Here is a 17,129-nt window from a genome sequence, read left to right as displayed (position 1 = left end):
GCATATTATCACAAAATGCACTATAATTTAATTGAAAAACTTTTGCTATGCCGCTTGACTGTGACCATTTTGGCGCTGTAAACATTTTTTTAAATTTATTTTTTGAAATTTGCAAACGTATAATGTTACCTTCTTATGGTTGCAAACGTTTTATGTATGATTTTTAAAACATTCATTGATAAACCTGCGGTCGGAAATCAAAGATGAAATAAATCTCTTTATAAGAACAAAGTTTTTTTTTATCAATATGTTACAATATTTACGAAGGTGAAATCTGTTGCAAACAAGTATAACTCTCGAAGACTTAGAGTGTTTAGTTTCCTACCACATGTTCTGTGAATTTGCTCTTCATATTTCTGTTATCTAGTGAGCAATTCAAGCTACAGTTATAAATCTTGTAACATACTAGTAACAAAAACTATAAATTTGATTTTAATGCGAGTCATGTAAAACTTATGCACAGCTTAGGAGAAGGATTAGGGCAGTAAGTACCTAGCTATTATATATTATCTTTTATTATTTAAAAGAATTCTGTTCATATGGATCAGAACTTTTTTTTTTTTTTAAATATCGAATTTACGGCAATGTAACTCATGAATACATTATTGCCTCTCGGGATTGGTGCCGCGAAATTTTGAATTGAAAACTATCGATCGTTAACAGGTGTTAAGATTCATAAACTATATTTAACAACTCTTAATTATAGTTTACGAGTGTAAATTATAGCCAACGACGATAAACTCTGATTGTGAAATGTGAATCATAGTTTATCTCTCAAAACTGTAGTTTTACGATCGATAAGTCTAGTTTACGTCTGTTAAATATATTTATATTACTATAAACGATAGTTAGCTATAGTTTATGACCAAAATCTATAATTATCGAATGGAAAACATAGTATCTGATAATATAGTTTCACGATTTGTGAAACTATAATAAACAAATCTTAAGTATAATTAACGAGTGTAAATTATAGTTTACAGGTGTGAATATGTGTTTATCAACAAAATTTATCGTGAAAGTTAAATTAGAGACAGATAAACTTAGATTAGCATTCGTAAACTATAGTTTACAACCGTTAACTATACAGATGAAGACTATAGTTAACGAATCGCTAACTATAGTTAAGGGTTCGTAAACTATAGATTCAATTTTTCAATGCAATTTCTTTATTGCAAAAGACATACGTCTTATAGCATTAAACAAAGGAAATAATCGAAAATGGACAAGACAACGGTCAGTCCTTGTAATTCTTTATCAAACATACACATTGTCAAATATACATACAAACTCATGTTAACAGTCTTTTCAGTTCATATGAAGAATGACATGAGAAAAGAACAAGTAATATATCAGTTATAGTCATATCAACAATTTAAAAGTAACAAATCAACAAATGGCACACTATTACATGATTAAATCATTTTAAAGCGCGAGGGCTTTTTAGATAAATATTTACATTTGCAAATGTTTTCCTTTATATAACGCGTTCAGTGGATTACATACATGCCGTTGGGTTTGAAAAATAATGCATTACACACGTTAAAAGTCACAGTCAGGCAAATTTAAAGTATGAATAATTAAGTCACAAATGTAAATATAAGTAATAAAGTATCATTTTTGAGTTTTATTGGGATGTAAAACGGGTTGGCACATGATCAAATCTTCCATAAAGCCCTTCGGGCTTTATGGGATTTGATCACGTGACCAACCCGTTTTACATACCAATAAAACTCAAAAAATGATACCTTATTTCTTATATGTAAATAAATTACATTATTTCCTATCTAGCTTGTAACACGAGCTTTGATTGGTTACAAAGTCGGGTGTAAATATCCGTGCACCCGACTTGAGCCGGGTGTAAATAAAACGTGACGTCACAATGTATACATTCTCTATGATAAAAGCTAAAAATCATGTTTACAGAGCATTTTTATGGGTACAAAGGAAATAAATTCGTTATCCAGGTCCAATCAAGGGTGTACGGTTATTTACCCCGGGTTATTTACACCCTTCGGCCTTCGGCCTCAGGGTGTATGGAATACAACCCGGGGTAAATCCCCGTACACCCTTGATTGAACCTGGATAACTAATATAATTCGTTTACATTATTCACACCTAGTTATCAGCTGTGAAACTTTATTTAGCTTTTTTTTTTTTAAATGAAGTTGGCTTGCCATACTAATCGTCATTTTATTTGTATGTACAAATTTAGTGTCTAATATTTATTATTAGTACATGTAATAAAGTATTTTCATAGGATTTTTTTAATTTAGAGATGTGGTTTAAATATTTGCTCTTGTTGGCGTTCTTTATAAGAAAATCGCATCGTAAGTAACTTTGATGATTTTCTCATAATCATAAAATGCTTCAGTTTCATTGGTTAAATAACTGTCCAAAAATTATTATTGTCTCTTTGTATCTTTCATATATGACAAGAATCAACACTTCTTAACAAATGGTAATATTCTTAATATTAATATGTTCCTAATATGGTAGTACGCGCAAATGTATTCGCTTGCACTTCATCGAATGTTTTATGTTTCTAAACATAATTTCTTTAGAAAACAGGACTATCCAACACCAGTGGGCATCAAAAGTGACGGGTTTCTCATCTCAATTTAGTGCAGATGGGTGAGCTTTATTTGATATAGTGATTTGAATTATTTCAACAAAATAAAAATCTTAGTCATGAACACATATCTTCCAAAAATAATTTTAAAAAGAATCATTATCATACCCTCGCTTAAAAAGCGGGAGGGTATATAGTAATCGGGATGCCCGTCTGTCTATACGTCCACTCGTCTGTTACGGTTTGGGGTACCCATCTCTTATGCGTAAATCCTCTTATACAACTGAGTGAAATCTAATGAAACTTTCACAGAATCTTTTTTACATATTGCCATTATGCACATCAAGCCTATTTTACTTTTTTGATCTGACATATATTTTGGGTTTCCCATAGCAAAACATGGACACTGCCATTATATTCATATGGGAGGTGGGGGTATCATTTAGTGAGCTCATTGCTCACAGTACCTCTAGTTAGTTTGATATTAATTGTAGTTTTGACAGGCTTATTATTTTTTTTTGTTAGTATATATGAACAAAGATATACTTATCTAAATTACACAACTTGATAAAACTTATTGTTGGACAATTCTTTTTTCCTAGTAAATATAAAAATCCTAGAAAATTAAATATTAATTGATACTCTTATAATAAAGAGGATCATCAACATATTTTTTTTTTACAGAAAAGTTTTGGTGTTACAAAGCTGTAGAAATATGAAAGGCAAGGTCGAAAAAATAATCTGTGATGCACTTTGATCCCCCCCCCCAAAAAAAAAACATTTATTTTGATGATACATTGTAATGAAATATTATATTTCTATTCTTATAAATACCAGTGTGAAAAAAAGAAACACTGATAAGCGCATCACATATGACCTGTTTTTGTCAATTAAAGTTTATAAACTGTATTATGTATTTCAAAATAAGTTTTTGAAAATTTTCTAGATACGCTGCAAAACAAATATTGGGGAAACCAAATGTATACCCTCATTATGGCGATAGTTCATTGGCATGGACTCCAGCGAGAGGAAAACTAGATGCTGATCAGTTTCTCGAAGTACGGTCAAAATTAAGGCAATAAGACATACATGTACTTGCAGTAAAAGATGTCTTGATGAATGTATGTAGTGAAAGATATCTTAGTCTGTTAGCAACGATGATGATACGACGTCAGTCGTCATATCCTCATATTCCATAGGCATGCTAAAATAGGAATACATTCCGTAAATAATATAAATGATCATCAAAGAAATATTTTTCTTATTTAAAGAAAACATTCTTTGTAAATCGTTACACATGTAAATAACGTAAAAAGACTTTTTTCTAATTAAATTTTTTTTGAACGACAGGTACAATTTTTAGAAAAGGTTTGGCTTACCCAGGTTATCATATATGAAACATTGAATGCCGGAGCAGTCACCAGAATTTTGGCGAAGAATAAAGAAAACGGATGGGTGGAAATTTTTAAGGTTTCAAAAGCTCAGTTAATCAGGAAATCGAGAAAATTCGCGCCAAAATTAAATGTGAGTTTTTAATATTTATTTTATTTTAAAATATCTCTCGTCGTTTTAATCACACAGGCACCTGGAGTTACTTATTTTTTTTTAAATGAAAAAAAATATATTTTATTAATAAAAAGAAAGTAACGTCAGGGCCTGTGGTTTTAATCATTAACCGTTGACATTTTTTAAATCCTAAAAAGTCTTTCCAGGAAAAAAAAAGGCTTTTGAAAGTGGTTTTTAAATTTAAATTTTAGGAAAACATACGCTTTACTAATTTTAAAAAGTTAATTGTGAAATTGACATGTTCTGTTTTTTTCCCTAAGTTTTCAAATCACCATTGCTTTATATATAAAGAACATTTTCAATAGAAATATTAAAAGACGAAAACACTTAAGGGATTTTTGTATGGTTAATTGAGATGGAGGGTTAAAAGATTAAATTTCATTTTATTCAGGAGGCGAATTTTCCTGTAAACGAGCTAAGAATAGAAGTAGACTGTACAGTTTCTCGCTCATGGGTTGAAATTGACGCAGTGGAAATGGTTGGAGGTAAAAATTTTCAAATACATTTGCTCCTTTTGTTTCTTTTTAGAAAATGTAATCAGGTAGAAAAATATAACAATGTTAAATATTGTGTTTTATTCATACCACGTTAAGCTTTGTGTAATCATAAGACAATTATATCCGCATGTATCATATAATCCTCTTCAGAAGAGCATAATAAATCCTACTGAAACAGAAATTATACATTTATATTAACTATTTTTTTAGTTGTATTCACTGACTCAGAAAATAGTCATGTTCAAATGTTTTAGAATTTTTAAAATTTCCTGAGTCTAATACAATTGTTTGAATCACTTTTACTTTTTTCTTCAAACAGGGGATTGTCCAGAGGAGTTTCAGAAACTCTGGGGTTCTTGTTATCTGATCAAAAAAGATAACGTCTCAGCCGACGCAGCATTTGTAAGTAGACAGAAACTGGCAAAGAAAATATAAAGATACACAAACTGGAACCACTTTCGATGAAATATAATTTATATTTACTATCTTTTCTATGTATTATATCCCAAAGGCCAACTGTTTAGAAACTGGTGGGTATCTGGCTAACTGAAACTCTTGAAGAGGCTTTGCGAATGAAAAAAATTCTAAAGAAAATGAACACAGGTAAAACATAATTAAGATTCCATTTTTTTTTCATTACATACAATTAATGTTTTTATTATACAAGCTTTACTTATTAATTTCTTGGATTAAGGAATGAAATATATGGAGATAATATCGAGCGGTATTCAAGCTCAATAGTCCATTGATCGCCGAAATATAGCTGATATACTAGTATTGCCGACTCGCCGTTAAACAAAAATAATCATAATCAAAAATCCATTAAACAATACAAAATAGGAGCAGCGTAAACACGGACCTCTAACACACCAGAGTTTGGATCAGATGCAATGGAGAAGTGAGCATCCCCTGTCGACCTGTCACACCCTCCTCGTGCTCCTTGTCAAGATCGGGAAATAACGGAAAAATCCGCAGACAATTCAGTGTGTTAATAGTGTCCTAACAATTAGTATGAAAAACGTCAGTCAGCATTTGATTAAATAATAAATTGTGTTGCTGACAAGGTTAAACGAGACTGCTTATATTCTTGTTTCATCAACTTGTTTGTCAATGATTTATTTACCTCGTTTCAGAAATTGTGCATAGATATATGTAGAGCATACCCTTTTGTTTCATATCAAGTGAGGAATAAACTCCGTATGCAGGTGATGAAGGTCTCTTGCAGCATAAATAGGGGAAGTTGACTATTAAAAAGTTAAAGTCATCACGTTTATCATAGAGCTTGGTTGTTAGATTACCAATAACACCTTTTCAAATAAAGTATCCCTTTATGACACAGATGTGTCAGACTCTGTTGTATCTTTCATTTCAAGCTTACGGGGATATATTGTATCAACATAAGAATAGAAATAACCATGATTTTTATTGACAATAAATCGATATATTTAAATATCGAGTTGAACGCCACAGCAAGTGTTTTCTTCTTTTCACGTATGATTTTGGATAAATTCTGCTCTTCAAAATGTTCAATGTAGATTCATATGAGACTAAGATGATTGATGAAGTACCAGGTCTGAGGAAGTATTATTTCCCCCATTAAAGTTATCAAAAGTGATTTTTATTCATTAATACTTCATTGTCTTTGAGCATATCCAGTACCCAATATTGAAAATGAACAAGAGACTCGAAAAGTATATCTTTATATGGTTCAGTACAATTTAATTAAATTTAAAAAAATAGTGAAACATTTTAATTAGTATTTAGAGCTTCATATTTTAAAAAGATTTTTTAGTTATTCCATTATTTTTTAAAATTTATGAATCAGGAATTCATTTCTATGTTGGGGGAAGAAATATAAACAGAAGAAAATCAGGAGGGGACTGGAGATGGATCAAGCACGGACAAATGACTAAGATGGCGTATCACGCCTTTGGGGCCGGAGAACCTAATGGATCGGACAACTCTCCCCAGGACTGCATGTTCTTTTATGCAGGAGAACGGTACACTTTCCATGCTGTCTCTTGCGATAGTGGTACATACCTTGGTGGCTATATTTGCGAGGCACGAAAATTGTCCAACTGATTACATGTATAATAAGATCTTTTCACATATTCTAATAAAACTGTAGACAAATTCTTATTGCTGTGTTTGCTCAGATGAAATGTAAGGAGATAACGAACTATATTCAAGCTCAAAAGTCCATTAAAGGACAGAGCAGGCATGAACCTACAAAACATCAGAGGTGGGATCAGGTGCCATGGAGGAGTGAGCATCCACCCCCTGCAGATCGGTCAAAACCGCCGTGTGCTCCTTGTCATGCGGGAAATAACGGGGAAATCTGTCGATGATTGTGGGATTTTGGTGTATATAAACTGTTGATGCAAAAGAATTTACTGAAGTATGTATAAATTGTTAATATGTAAAATGTTATTAAATGAAAAATAAAATAATGAAAATAGTCTTCTGTACTTCAACATTTTATATATGCACCATTCTGGTGGAAACTTATTTCAACTAAACTTCGGGAAAAACATTGTTTTTTGTTTCTTTATCTGCAGGTTTTACTTGATAAAGTATTGGCTGGTTTGTCAAACATGGATTGAAGAATTTCCACCTTTATTTAAACCTTTATTTTTTTTCAGATAATGTGTTTAAATATTGTGGAAACACGATACACACATTAAAAAGAAATATTAGATGACTCACGAAAAACGAATTTATTTATTGATCAACTTTAAAAAATAGCCGAACAACAGATGCCATTATTATTTGTGGTAGGGAGCTATGGCGATTCTACTGTGCATTTTCATGTTGGTTGTAGCGTCTTCAGAAGGTAGGCTTAAGTGTCACCATTCAAATGAACTTGCGCACAAGAGAACAAACTTGAATGTTTATTGATTCAATTTTTCGAAGCAATCAGTATTTTTGCGAGACTTAAAATTTTAACAAATGACTACATTCAACATTTATACAAAAATTTACCTTTTAAAAAATGAAGAAATTACTGTAAAATCACATACTAGTATTTTCATGGGGTCAAATTTTCGAGGTTTGAGGAAAAATATTGGTTTTAGGGGTTTTGAATTCGTGATTGTAAAAAGTTTCGTAGTAATGTAAATGAAATTCTGCATTTCGTGGTGGTCATAAATTCATAGGTCTCTACATACATCGAAAACAACGAAAATTAACCGCCCACGAAAATACCTGATTTCACAGTATATAATTTCATTTAATAAGTATTTGTGTGCAGGAAAAAGAAAACAATTCATTAAATTTAATAATCAAAATTGATTTTTTTTACGTGAATGGAAAGCCATCAAACATCAATGGGCCTCAGAAGTTACAGCATTTTCGTCACAGCACAACACAGGCTCGTAAGATCCTTGCATTCTTTTTAAACTTCTATTATATTTCCTGTGTAACTAATATAAGTTTAATATTATTAGTTTTATTTAAATTCAATATCCCATTCATAAATTCTGCATTTTTTACAGATACTCAGCAAAACAGATATTAGGAAAACCCAATGTTTATCCTCGCTATGGTGATTTCTCAGGGACATGGACACAGGCAAGTGGACAACTGAACGAGAACCAGTTTATACAGGTACAAAGCCATCTCAAGAAAAAAAAGTTAACAATGGCCATGAATTAATCTAACGATTGTCATTTTTCCGACATAATAATGTTTCTTATGGCTTCGTATGCCATGTTTTCTTCTTAGTTTAGCTTCCGCGTGCACCTTGTTTTTGACCCTCCATACCAGAAAAACGCAAAATCATAAGTCCTGAAATTGATTACTTGGTCGAAATTAATAAAATTTTCTCAATGTCTCTAAATAAATCTGTAGAGAAAGTCACATAATATGTAATTTAAGCATTTAATACTTTGATTCTGATAAAGAGTTGATATTTCTTTCAGGAAAATAGTTCAATGACTGAATGAGATAAAAATACTTTGAATATAACGTCATTTTATGACCTTTTAGTCTGTATTTTATGTTTTGTTTAGGTTTTTTCAAAGAGGAATAGGCGGGTTTTGAACAAATGTAGGACTCTAAACAGAGGGAAAAAACTTGGAATTGCCATATACAATGAAGCGCATTGAAGTGGTAAAATTTTCCATTTGGATGAAACGTTCTGAGTCATGTTTTGAACGTCAATTATAACATAACGACACGCCCATTTCTTTAGAAAAGAGAAAGAAATATTCGTCGTTATGTTTTAGGACACCCCACTTTCCGCGACAAGCAACATGAGTTACACTGAAATGAAGATTTTTAAATAAGAAAGAGCTATATATAGAGTCCCCGCTTCTGTAAAACACACATTGAAACGAATTTGTGCATAATTATGATTTTATCATGCTTATTGGAGTTAGCATAACACATGTATCAGTCGAACACGTGCTTACTCGGTGTTTATGTAGACCGTCAATTTGATTCGCTACTATATTTATCGAATACCTGTTCCACAGGTATTCGACTGAATCATTTGACCGATTTTTCCTTTCTAAAGAAATGGGCGTGTCTAAAGATAGCTCAAAACGTTCAATCCAAACCTAAAATTTTACCACTTCAATGCGCTTCATTGTAACAAGATTTTAAAAAGTAATGCAGCGTGATAAACAAAGATGGTCAATCCAGTTGATTGATTGATTGATTGATTGTATATTGTTTAACGTCCCTCTTGAGATCAATCCAGTTGAAAGATTTTTTTTTACTGCAAAGAAATTCTCTTTTTTTTTAGAAAAAAAAGGAAAAAGAAACAAACAAATTCAAAGCTAAAATAAAAGCAAACTTTGCAAAGTAATATTTAAGGTATGCTTTTGTTTCATTTCCAGGTTAGATTTCCAGAAAAGGTTTGGTTAACTGAGGTTAATATTTATGAAACATATAATGCTGGGACTGTCAAAAGAATATTAGCGAAGGATAAAAAAAACCAGTGGATTGAAATTTTTGAAGTTTATCATGTACACCCAATCAGAAAGGCTAGGAAATTCTCACCCAAACTAAAAGTGAGTTTTTTTTTTTCACTTTTCTATCAAAGTACTAATAGTACTTTAGTACAAACTCATTGTTCGTTTAAAAAAATCATGATACAGATGGCAATGATTTTTTTTTATTTCTCTTATAGTTACTAAGCATTTATCTTGTGTTTAGGTTAAACAGAATCTTATGGAAAATGTTTGGACTATGATAAAGAGTTGATTTTTTAAATTCAGAAAGTGAATTTTCCTGTGAATGAGCTGAGAATAGAAGTCGATTGTTCTGTTTCTCCATCTTGGGTGGAAATCGATGCAGTGGAAATTGTTGGAGGTATTTAGTTTTATCTAAGTTAAGAAGAATTTTATTCTATGATTATTTTTCTGTTATATATAAATAAAGTTTGATAAAAATGGACATTAATTGTCTAAGTTATGAAATGAATTCTGTGGCTTAAAAAAGTTTTATTAAAAATTCGCTGCAGAACTCCAGCGCTATGGTTTTATATATTAATCTTTGATCAAAGACCAATGTATAAAACCATAACGGTACATTTCTGTAGCTAATAAAAAAAATAAGACCGCACTCGTGTAGAATATAAAAGACTAAAGGATACTGATAATTAATTACACTGTACATGAAGAAACTTTCACAAGACTTTAAAAGAATTAGGACGATGCATGAACTGCAGATTTTTTTTTTTTTACTATTTGTGTTGATTGAAGAGTCTCTAAAAGCACTCAGTTTTAGATTTCTCTAGATTTTATAATCTTAATCTTATTTAATTTTTATTTCCATATTTTATCACTCATTGACTTCTTAACAAAGTTGAATGCCCTGCACAGTATAGAAAGATGTGGGATTCTTGTTATCTGATCAAGAAGGATAAGGTGTCAGCTGACACAGCGTTTGTAAGTAAAATCGCATGTGGATATGATTCTACACAAAATATAGAAAGTAAAATATAAGTGTTTTTGAAAAAATAAATATATTATAATTCTTTGTTTTTTATATCATAAAGGCCAACTGTTTAGAAACTGGTGGCTACCTGGCTAACTTTGAAACTCTAGAAGAGGCTTTGCGAATGAAAAAGGTTCTAAAGAAAATGAATAAAGGTACGGAAATTAATGAAAAACTATATATTTTAAAATTACATGTCTCTTCTATGAAAATTTTAAATACTGTATACTCTTTTTGTCCTCAATTGTTAGGAAAATACATTTTTCATGTTCCATTTATTTTTAATTTAAAAGGAATTCACTTTTATGTCGGGGGAAGAAACATAAACAGAAGAAAACCAGGAGGGGACTGGAGGTGGATCAAGCATGGACAAATGACCAAGATGACGTATTATGCCTTTGGTGCCAGAGAACCCAATGGATCGGACCGTTCTCCCGAGGATTGTTTGTTCTTTTATGCAGGAGAACGGTACACGTTCCACAATGTCTACTGTGATAATGGTACACACCTTGGTGGCTATATCTGCGAAGCATGACAATTGTCAAACTGATTATAATAAAAATTGAAAGAAATTCCTTATTGCTGTGTTTTCTAAAATATTTACAAACAAAAATGGTAAGAGAAGAATATGGGGCTACTGAGGCACGCGGGTCAAATGTGTAACTTACTGACAGAAAAGTATCAAGGAGGATTCCCACCCCATTCTGCTTTGCTTTACTTTTTAATATTTTTTTTTTATTTAATATGCTTTTCCTACTTCACAAAAGGAGAATTTTTCATTTAATAATCAGGATTAAGGTATTTTGGTGTTCGTTTTAACAGTATTTTGAACATTAAATTTGTTAATAAATCATTTTTCTCTACACAGTGAGTTTGTTTATTTTATTAAGAATTTATCTATGTGTAACATCAAGCCTTTGTACTAAAGAACAAATATTAATGTTATTGAATATGAAAATTTTGCATCTGATACATGATAAATTCCTTTAGCAGAATTGTCTTTATACAATGACATTATCAGCAAATACAATTTACTGTTAAGTCAAATGCTAACAGTCATTCATCATACTTGTTGTTAGGCCATTATTTGCACACTGAATTGTCGACAAACCCGATCATGTCAAGGAGCACGGCGGGTGTGACCGGTCGGCAGGGGAAGCTCACTCCTCCAAGGCACCTGGTCCTACCTCTAAGGTTTTATTGGTTCGTGTTTGCCCAGCTCCTGATTTGTATTGTTTAAATTGACTTTTGCCAGCTTGAATACTGTTAGTTATTTCCTATATTCATAGTAAGAGACAGAAATATATCAGTTTTAACAGACAAAAGGAACTAGGTACAACTGTTTTATGTAAACTATTGTACGTGACAATGTAGTTAAAGATATTGGCAAAACATAATTGTCAATAATTGTAGCATAGATTAGATTTTACTATAAAATTGTCATCATGATTATACATGGTTAAGACAATTCATTACATTGATTAGAATAATTTCCTAAGAAAGGCATCTCTTATCAGAGGGACATTTTACCTTATATCATAGCTTAAAACTCCAAAAATGCGGACTTCATATTTCATTCTCCAGTACCTACAATTTTTTTTTTGGTATGACGTCACAATTGCACCCATTTTCATTTTGTTCAATAATGTGTATGTATGTGTAACACCTCATTTTTGTTGAAAGTTGTATAGTGTCAGTAAATGCACACATTTTGGAAAATTTTAATGACCGATATATAGGATTGCACAATGTTTTTATAAAAAAAATCAACAAGAAATCAAAGAACAAAGATCTTTGTTATGAAAAAAAAAATTTTTGTATTTTAAGATATAAGTCAATACTTGAAAAAAAATATGAAAAGATCAAATAACGGAGGGAAATATTTTCTTTTCACAAATAGACTTTCTCTACAATTTAATTTATTGTTTCCAATCATTTTGTATTTAATGCCCATGTATTTCCGCGTTAATTTTATCTTGACGACGGTTACGAAACAGTTGGATTGAGGCAGATTTCCTTGTTCGCACAATGTGGAGCAAAGTACCTTGCCGATGGGTATTTAGGTCCCTGGGAGGAATCACACGAAGGAGAGCTATGGCATCTACATAAGCTCCAGTTTTGAGGTTAAATGTCACTACTGGACCTGTTGCATACTCCTGTAGAGACAGTGTGGTGATCTTTGTTCATTCTGAAGAATTTGAAAGAAATTTTTTTTTCCAAAAGCATGATTGTAAACATGTGGCACAAGCGATGACATTTTTTATTTCATATATGAAGTCAGGAATCATCCACCAAATGCAGTACTTTGTGGTACACTGGAATCAATCTCCACCCATGTTTTAACGTTTGAATACCTCTTTTTTACCTTTCATAGTCCCAAATGCCAGTCTGGGTTAAGTTTTGTAGGACCAGCTTTTATCATTGAAATTGAATTAAAGCATTAATCTGAACTCTCCAAAGACCATACCAGGCCCAACACTACCCCTAGCGGCCACATACTAGAATCTACACTATATAATGAAGGTCTGACTTAAGTTTAATATTTTCTGGGCCAGTGGTTCCTTCAGAAGAAGAATTTTGAAAGATCCCATTAAATTTTCACTAATTATTGATTAGTTCTCTGCAACAATTGGTTGAAAAAGGCCCAGCTGTTCTCAAGAAGAAGTTGAAATTGTAAAGAAATGTTTATGACAATAACGACACCAAAAATATATATATACCTTTTTTGATTACGAATAAAACTTTCAAAAAAATGTTATAGTTAGGAAAAATATGTTAGTCAATCGAATTATAAAAAGAAATTGTAATAAAATTGAGAAATTTTGAAGAATGATATTGATTTGTATTTTCAAAAACCGATCCCCATCGAAGTTAAACAGGTCCCAATCAAAATCATCAAAACAAAATTAAATAGACACCGATGTGCAGCGTCTAAGCATTTATTGCTGCCAAATCTATTAGAATGTTAAGTTCAATAACTTTGTAAACGATATTACACCCAAGAACCTAATAGTCTTGTGAATTTTTTTTATCAAAAGTTCTGTGTGTGTTGGAAGTTATTAAATTATCAAATTTTGAGTCGAGTAAAAAGTTTTAGATATATATACTGAATACTGAGATATATCCACAAACAGTTTAGATATATCACATGTTTGTAAAGATGTAATACAAGAGGAGTAATGTATTTATGAGATGCAATTTATCTATTTAATTTATATTTCAGTTAAACTATTATTAAGAAAATGCGATCATAGACATGTAACATTAGAATGGCAATGATTTATAATATAAATACATGTTTACAGACTTTATAAATCAATATTTAATAACAAAACTTTGTGTTGGTAGGTGGCTATGATGATTCTAGAGTCATTTTCATAGTGATCATCTTTTCTTTGGGAGATAGACTGAAGCTCAAGTTATTCACGAGATGCTGTTTCAATAACAATTGTCATGTCGCGCTTCATGAAATATATAATATTTCGGCCGTTATGCAAATTATCCCATGTTTCCCACTATTGTTGATGCCATGGCATACTTTACTAACTGGACAGTTATTCCTTAAAAAAACAATTTCTACTTTTCCCAAGCCACAGTGCTCAGCTGAGCGATGTGGCTCATGTACCTCTTGTTTTATTTTATAAATTGATTAAAATGCAATATGCTGAAATGTTATTCGAAAAGAGCAATGACTCATGATTAAACGTGTACATTTTATTTCCTTTATTAAAATCAAAGTACTCAGAAGTACAGAGAGCCGGGCTCATTTACAGAGTAGAATGAATTTCTTACATGAATCACGTTTATATTCTGATGAAAAAATTATTTTAAAACTATCAATATAAATGATAAGACACTGACAGTGAGTTTTTCAATCCTACATGTAATACCACGGTCCCATTTTGTCAGAATCAGAATTAATCTGGTACCGCAGCTGAATGTAAACAAACAGGCCAGTCTGGTTCCCTCTCCTGCTTTACCTCGTATGTGTAGAGAACTACGATAACACTGATTATCAAAAATCCTTACGCTAATGAACTATGTTCTTTGACTTAGGACTGAAGTTTTCAAAGTCGTTACTACTAATGTTTATTTATAGATAAAACTTCGTTTTATTTTTGTTACTTTATTTAGCGTTTGTATTATCTCAAAAGCGGTTGAGAGTAAGAATTATATTTTTGCACGTAACTTTAAAATGGCGACTATGGGGTCGACTTCCTGCCTTGAACAGGATCACATAAGCCGGCAATTGCTCTTTGAGCACTAAGCCCGGCTAAAAATGAATTTCTCAAAACTTCAAATATTTGAACCGATATGCTGATATTGGAGTCTCAAAAATTACGAGAACTTGTTTAACATAAATGTATCGCTTATGGGAGGGGAAGGACGCTATGATGATTTTACTGTATGCTTTCATATCAATCATCTCTACTTCAGAAGGTAGGAAGACATTCTTATCAATCGATGAAATTTTAAAAGAACATACATGTTTCTTTACATTGGTCAATAAGAGAAAGTGAAAATGAATTTTATTCAATTAATTATTTAAAAAAAAAATGTTTATTACAGTTTACAATATTAATTTTTTTTTTATCTGAAAAAAAAAGATGTCAAACGAGAATGGGCTTCGGAAGCTTAGGAAGGTAAACTACTTAAAACTTTGATATTTCTAAGTTAGAATTTAAAAATTAAAAAAATCATATGGCATTAATAGGCTTCTGTACTATATTAATACGCACATATCACACACAATTTTTCTGTATAGATATGAAAGCGCTAAAGCTTTTACGGAGGTCATATATGACAAAATAATTTTTTTGGCACCTGGGCAGAAATATTTAAATGGTTGTAATTGTTTCTTTCTGGTTATTAATTTTCAATTTTTCATCTTTCTTTTTATATAGGTCGCTCGCGTGGCGCAGTGGTTAGAGCGTCTTTTCTAGAGTCGATCCTTACGTCGCAGGTTCAAATCGCAATGTGGGACGTGGGGACCGGTCCTTCAGATGAGACCGTATTAACCGAGGTCCCGTGTCGCAGCAGGTTCTGGCACGTAAAAGACCCCTCAATGCCCAATGACCCTAAGTGCCGAGTATAGGACAAAATTTGTAGCTCTCCATCGGCAAGTCGTGGCGTCTCCATATGAGTGAAAATCCTCAGAGGGACGTTAAAGAAAATGCAATCAATCAATCAATCAATCAATCTTTCTATATTCAATGTTTACAAAGAGTTTGCCAAAAGAAAAATAAATGGTACAAGCTATATTATTAAAAATGAATTAATTTAAATGGCTTCTCGTGTTTCTAATTTTAATAAGTTCCAATGTTTTACAGCGTTTGGCACAAATGACCTTTTGAATAATTCTAATCTACATCTTGGAATAATAAACTGCTCTTTATTGCGGGTATTGTATTTTGATACATTTTCGTGCTTGTTTGGCACAATATTAATCAAATATTCAGGGGCAATTTCTTTTTGAATTTTGAACATAGTAGTCATTTTTGAAATATAGCACCTAAATATTAAAGTTTAACATCCCGTTTCTAAATGTTTCATTAGATGCAAAAATAGGAAGTCCTGTGAAAATTCTAGCCGCAAGAAGTTGTACTTTTTTAAAGTTTTTCAAAATCATGCTCAGAGCACCCATTCCATACAATAGAAGCGTATTGGAGCATTGGTTTAATAAATGGAATGCACAATTTTGAAAGTTTTGATGTGAACTGCAGAATTGCCACGTAGGCATATTTCATGAAGCGCATCATGAAAAATGTTATTGAATTTTAAAGTAACATCTTGTAAGAAGCTTGAGCATCGGTCCACATCCCAATATCACCATCTTTCCACAGAAAACCATCACCCTTTTATCAAAGTCAATTAAATATATGCATTTATCATAATTTATTGTCATCTTTCTGTTACATTAACCGAATAATAGCAATATATTACACAACAGGTGTTGACATTCGATTTCGGAACTATAATGTCAGAAAAGAGTTCAAATGGATAAAATGTATAGATTCCTCACGTAACATTGCTCCTCTTGCATTACATTTGAAAAAAAAAACTTACGATACATTGTAACTATTATGTAAGCATTTAATGTCTTAAGGTCAAGATCTTGTAAATGAAAGGTGCCTACAGATTTATCAAACTTGAGAAATAAATTTCTTAGATGCTTTACAACTTTAGCTTGGTCAAATAAGGTGTTTCGGGGCATAATTTGTGGGTAAACAAGATGAAAAACTGTATTTTAAACTGTCATTTTCATTGAAAAGTTCAGAAAACCAGTTATGAATATGGGAGTTTTTTCGTATTCAGCAAAGGAAATGTATCAATGATTGCCTACAGTCTCACAGAAAACGGTAATTAGTATGTTCATGGCCTCTTCTTTAATTCGTGGCGATCCGGGTTAGAAAAGTCCTCAGTACCCCCTTGCTTGTCGTAAAAGGCGACTAAATGGGGCGGTCCTTCGGATGAGACCGTATAAACCGAGGCGCCGTGTCACAGCAGGTGTGACACGATAAAGATCCCTCCCTGCTTAAAGGCCGTAAGTG

The 17,129-nt window shown here is 31.9% G+C and overlaps 1 protein-coding gene across 1 annotated transcript; it reads left to right on the top strand.

Annotated features, from left to right (window-relative positions):
* The first annotated feature begins 2,539 nt into the window (after positions 1-2,539).
* On the top strand, positions 2,540-11,150 carry LOC134258205 (uncharacterized). The gene is made up of 7 exons (XM_062740750.1): positions 2,540-2,634; positions 3,519-3,630; positions 3,923-4,096; positions 4,530-4,623; positions 4,955-5,037; positions 10,640-10,733; positions 10,872-11,150. The coding sequence occupies exons 1-7, from the start codon at positions 2,540-2,542 to the stop codon at positions 11,111-11,113; spliced, it is 894 nt and encodes a 297-aa protein (XP_062596734.1). The 3' UTR covers positions 11,114-11,150.
* The last annotated feature ends 5,979 nt before the right edge of the window (positions 11,151-17,129 follow it).

The sequence above is a fragment of the Saccostrea cucullata genome, unplaced genomic scaffold, assembly GCF_032062105.1.
Source record: "Saccostrea cucullata isolate Sc308-1 unplaced genomic scaffold, CSIRO_AGI_Scuc_v1 ctg2402, whole genome shotgun sequence".
In the NCBI taxonomy this organism is placed as follows: domain Eukaryota; kingdom Metazoa; phylum Mollusca; class Bivalvia; order Ostreida; family Ostreidae; genus Saccostrea; species Saccostrea cuccullata.
The sequence above is the reverse complement of the archived record's forward strand: the minus strand, read 5'-3'. Positions and strand labels throughout refer to the sequence as shown.

Bases quoted from the DNA above. Each gene is read 5' to 3' on its own strand.
- LOC134258205 (XM_062740750.1), top strand. From the start codon at position 2,540: ATGTTTCTAAACATAATTTCTTTAGAAAACAGGACTATCCAACACCAG. The intron at 3,631-3,922 runs GTACGGTCAAAA...TTTGAACGACAG, and splicing joins ATGCTGATCAGTTTCTCGAA to GTACAATTTTTAGAAAAGGT. The intron at 5,038-10,639 runs GTAAGTAGACAG...TATATCATAAAG, and splicing joins TCTCAGCCGACGCAGCATTT to GCCAACTGTTTAGAAACTGG.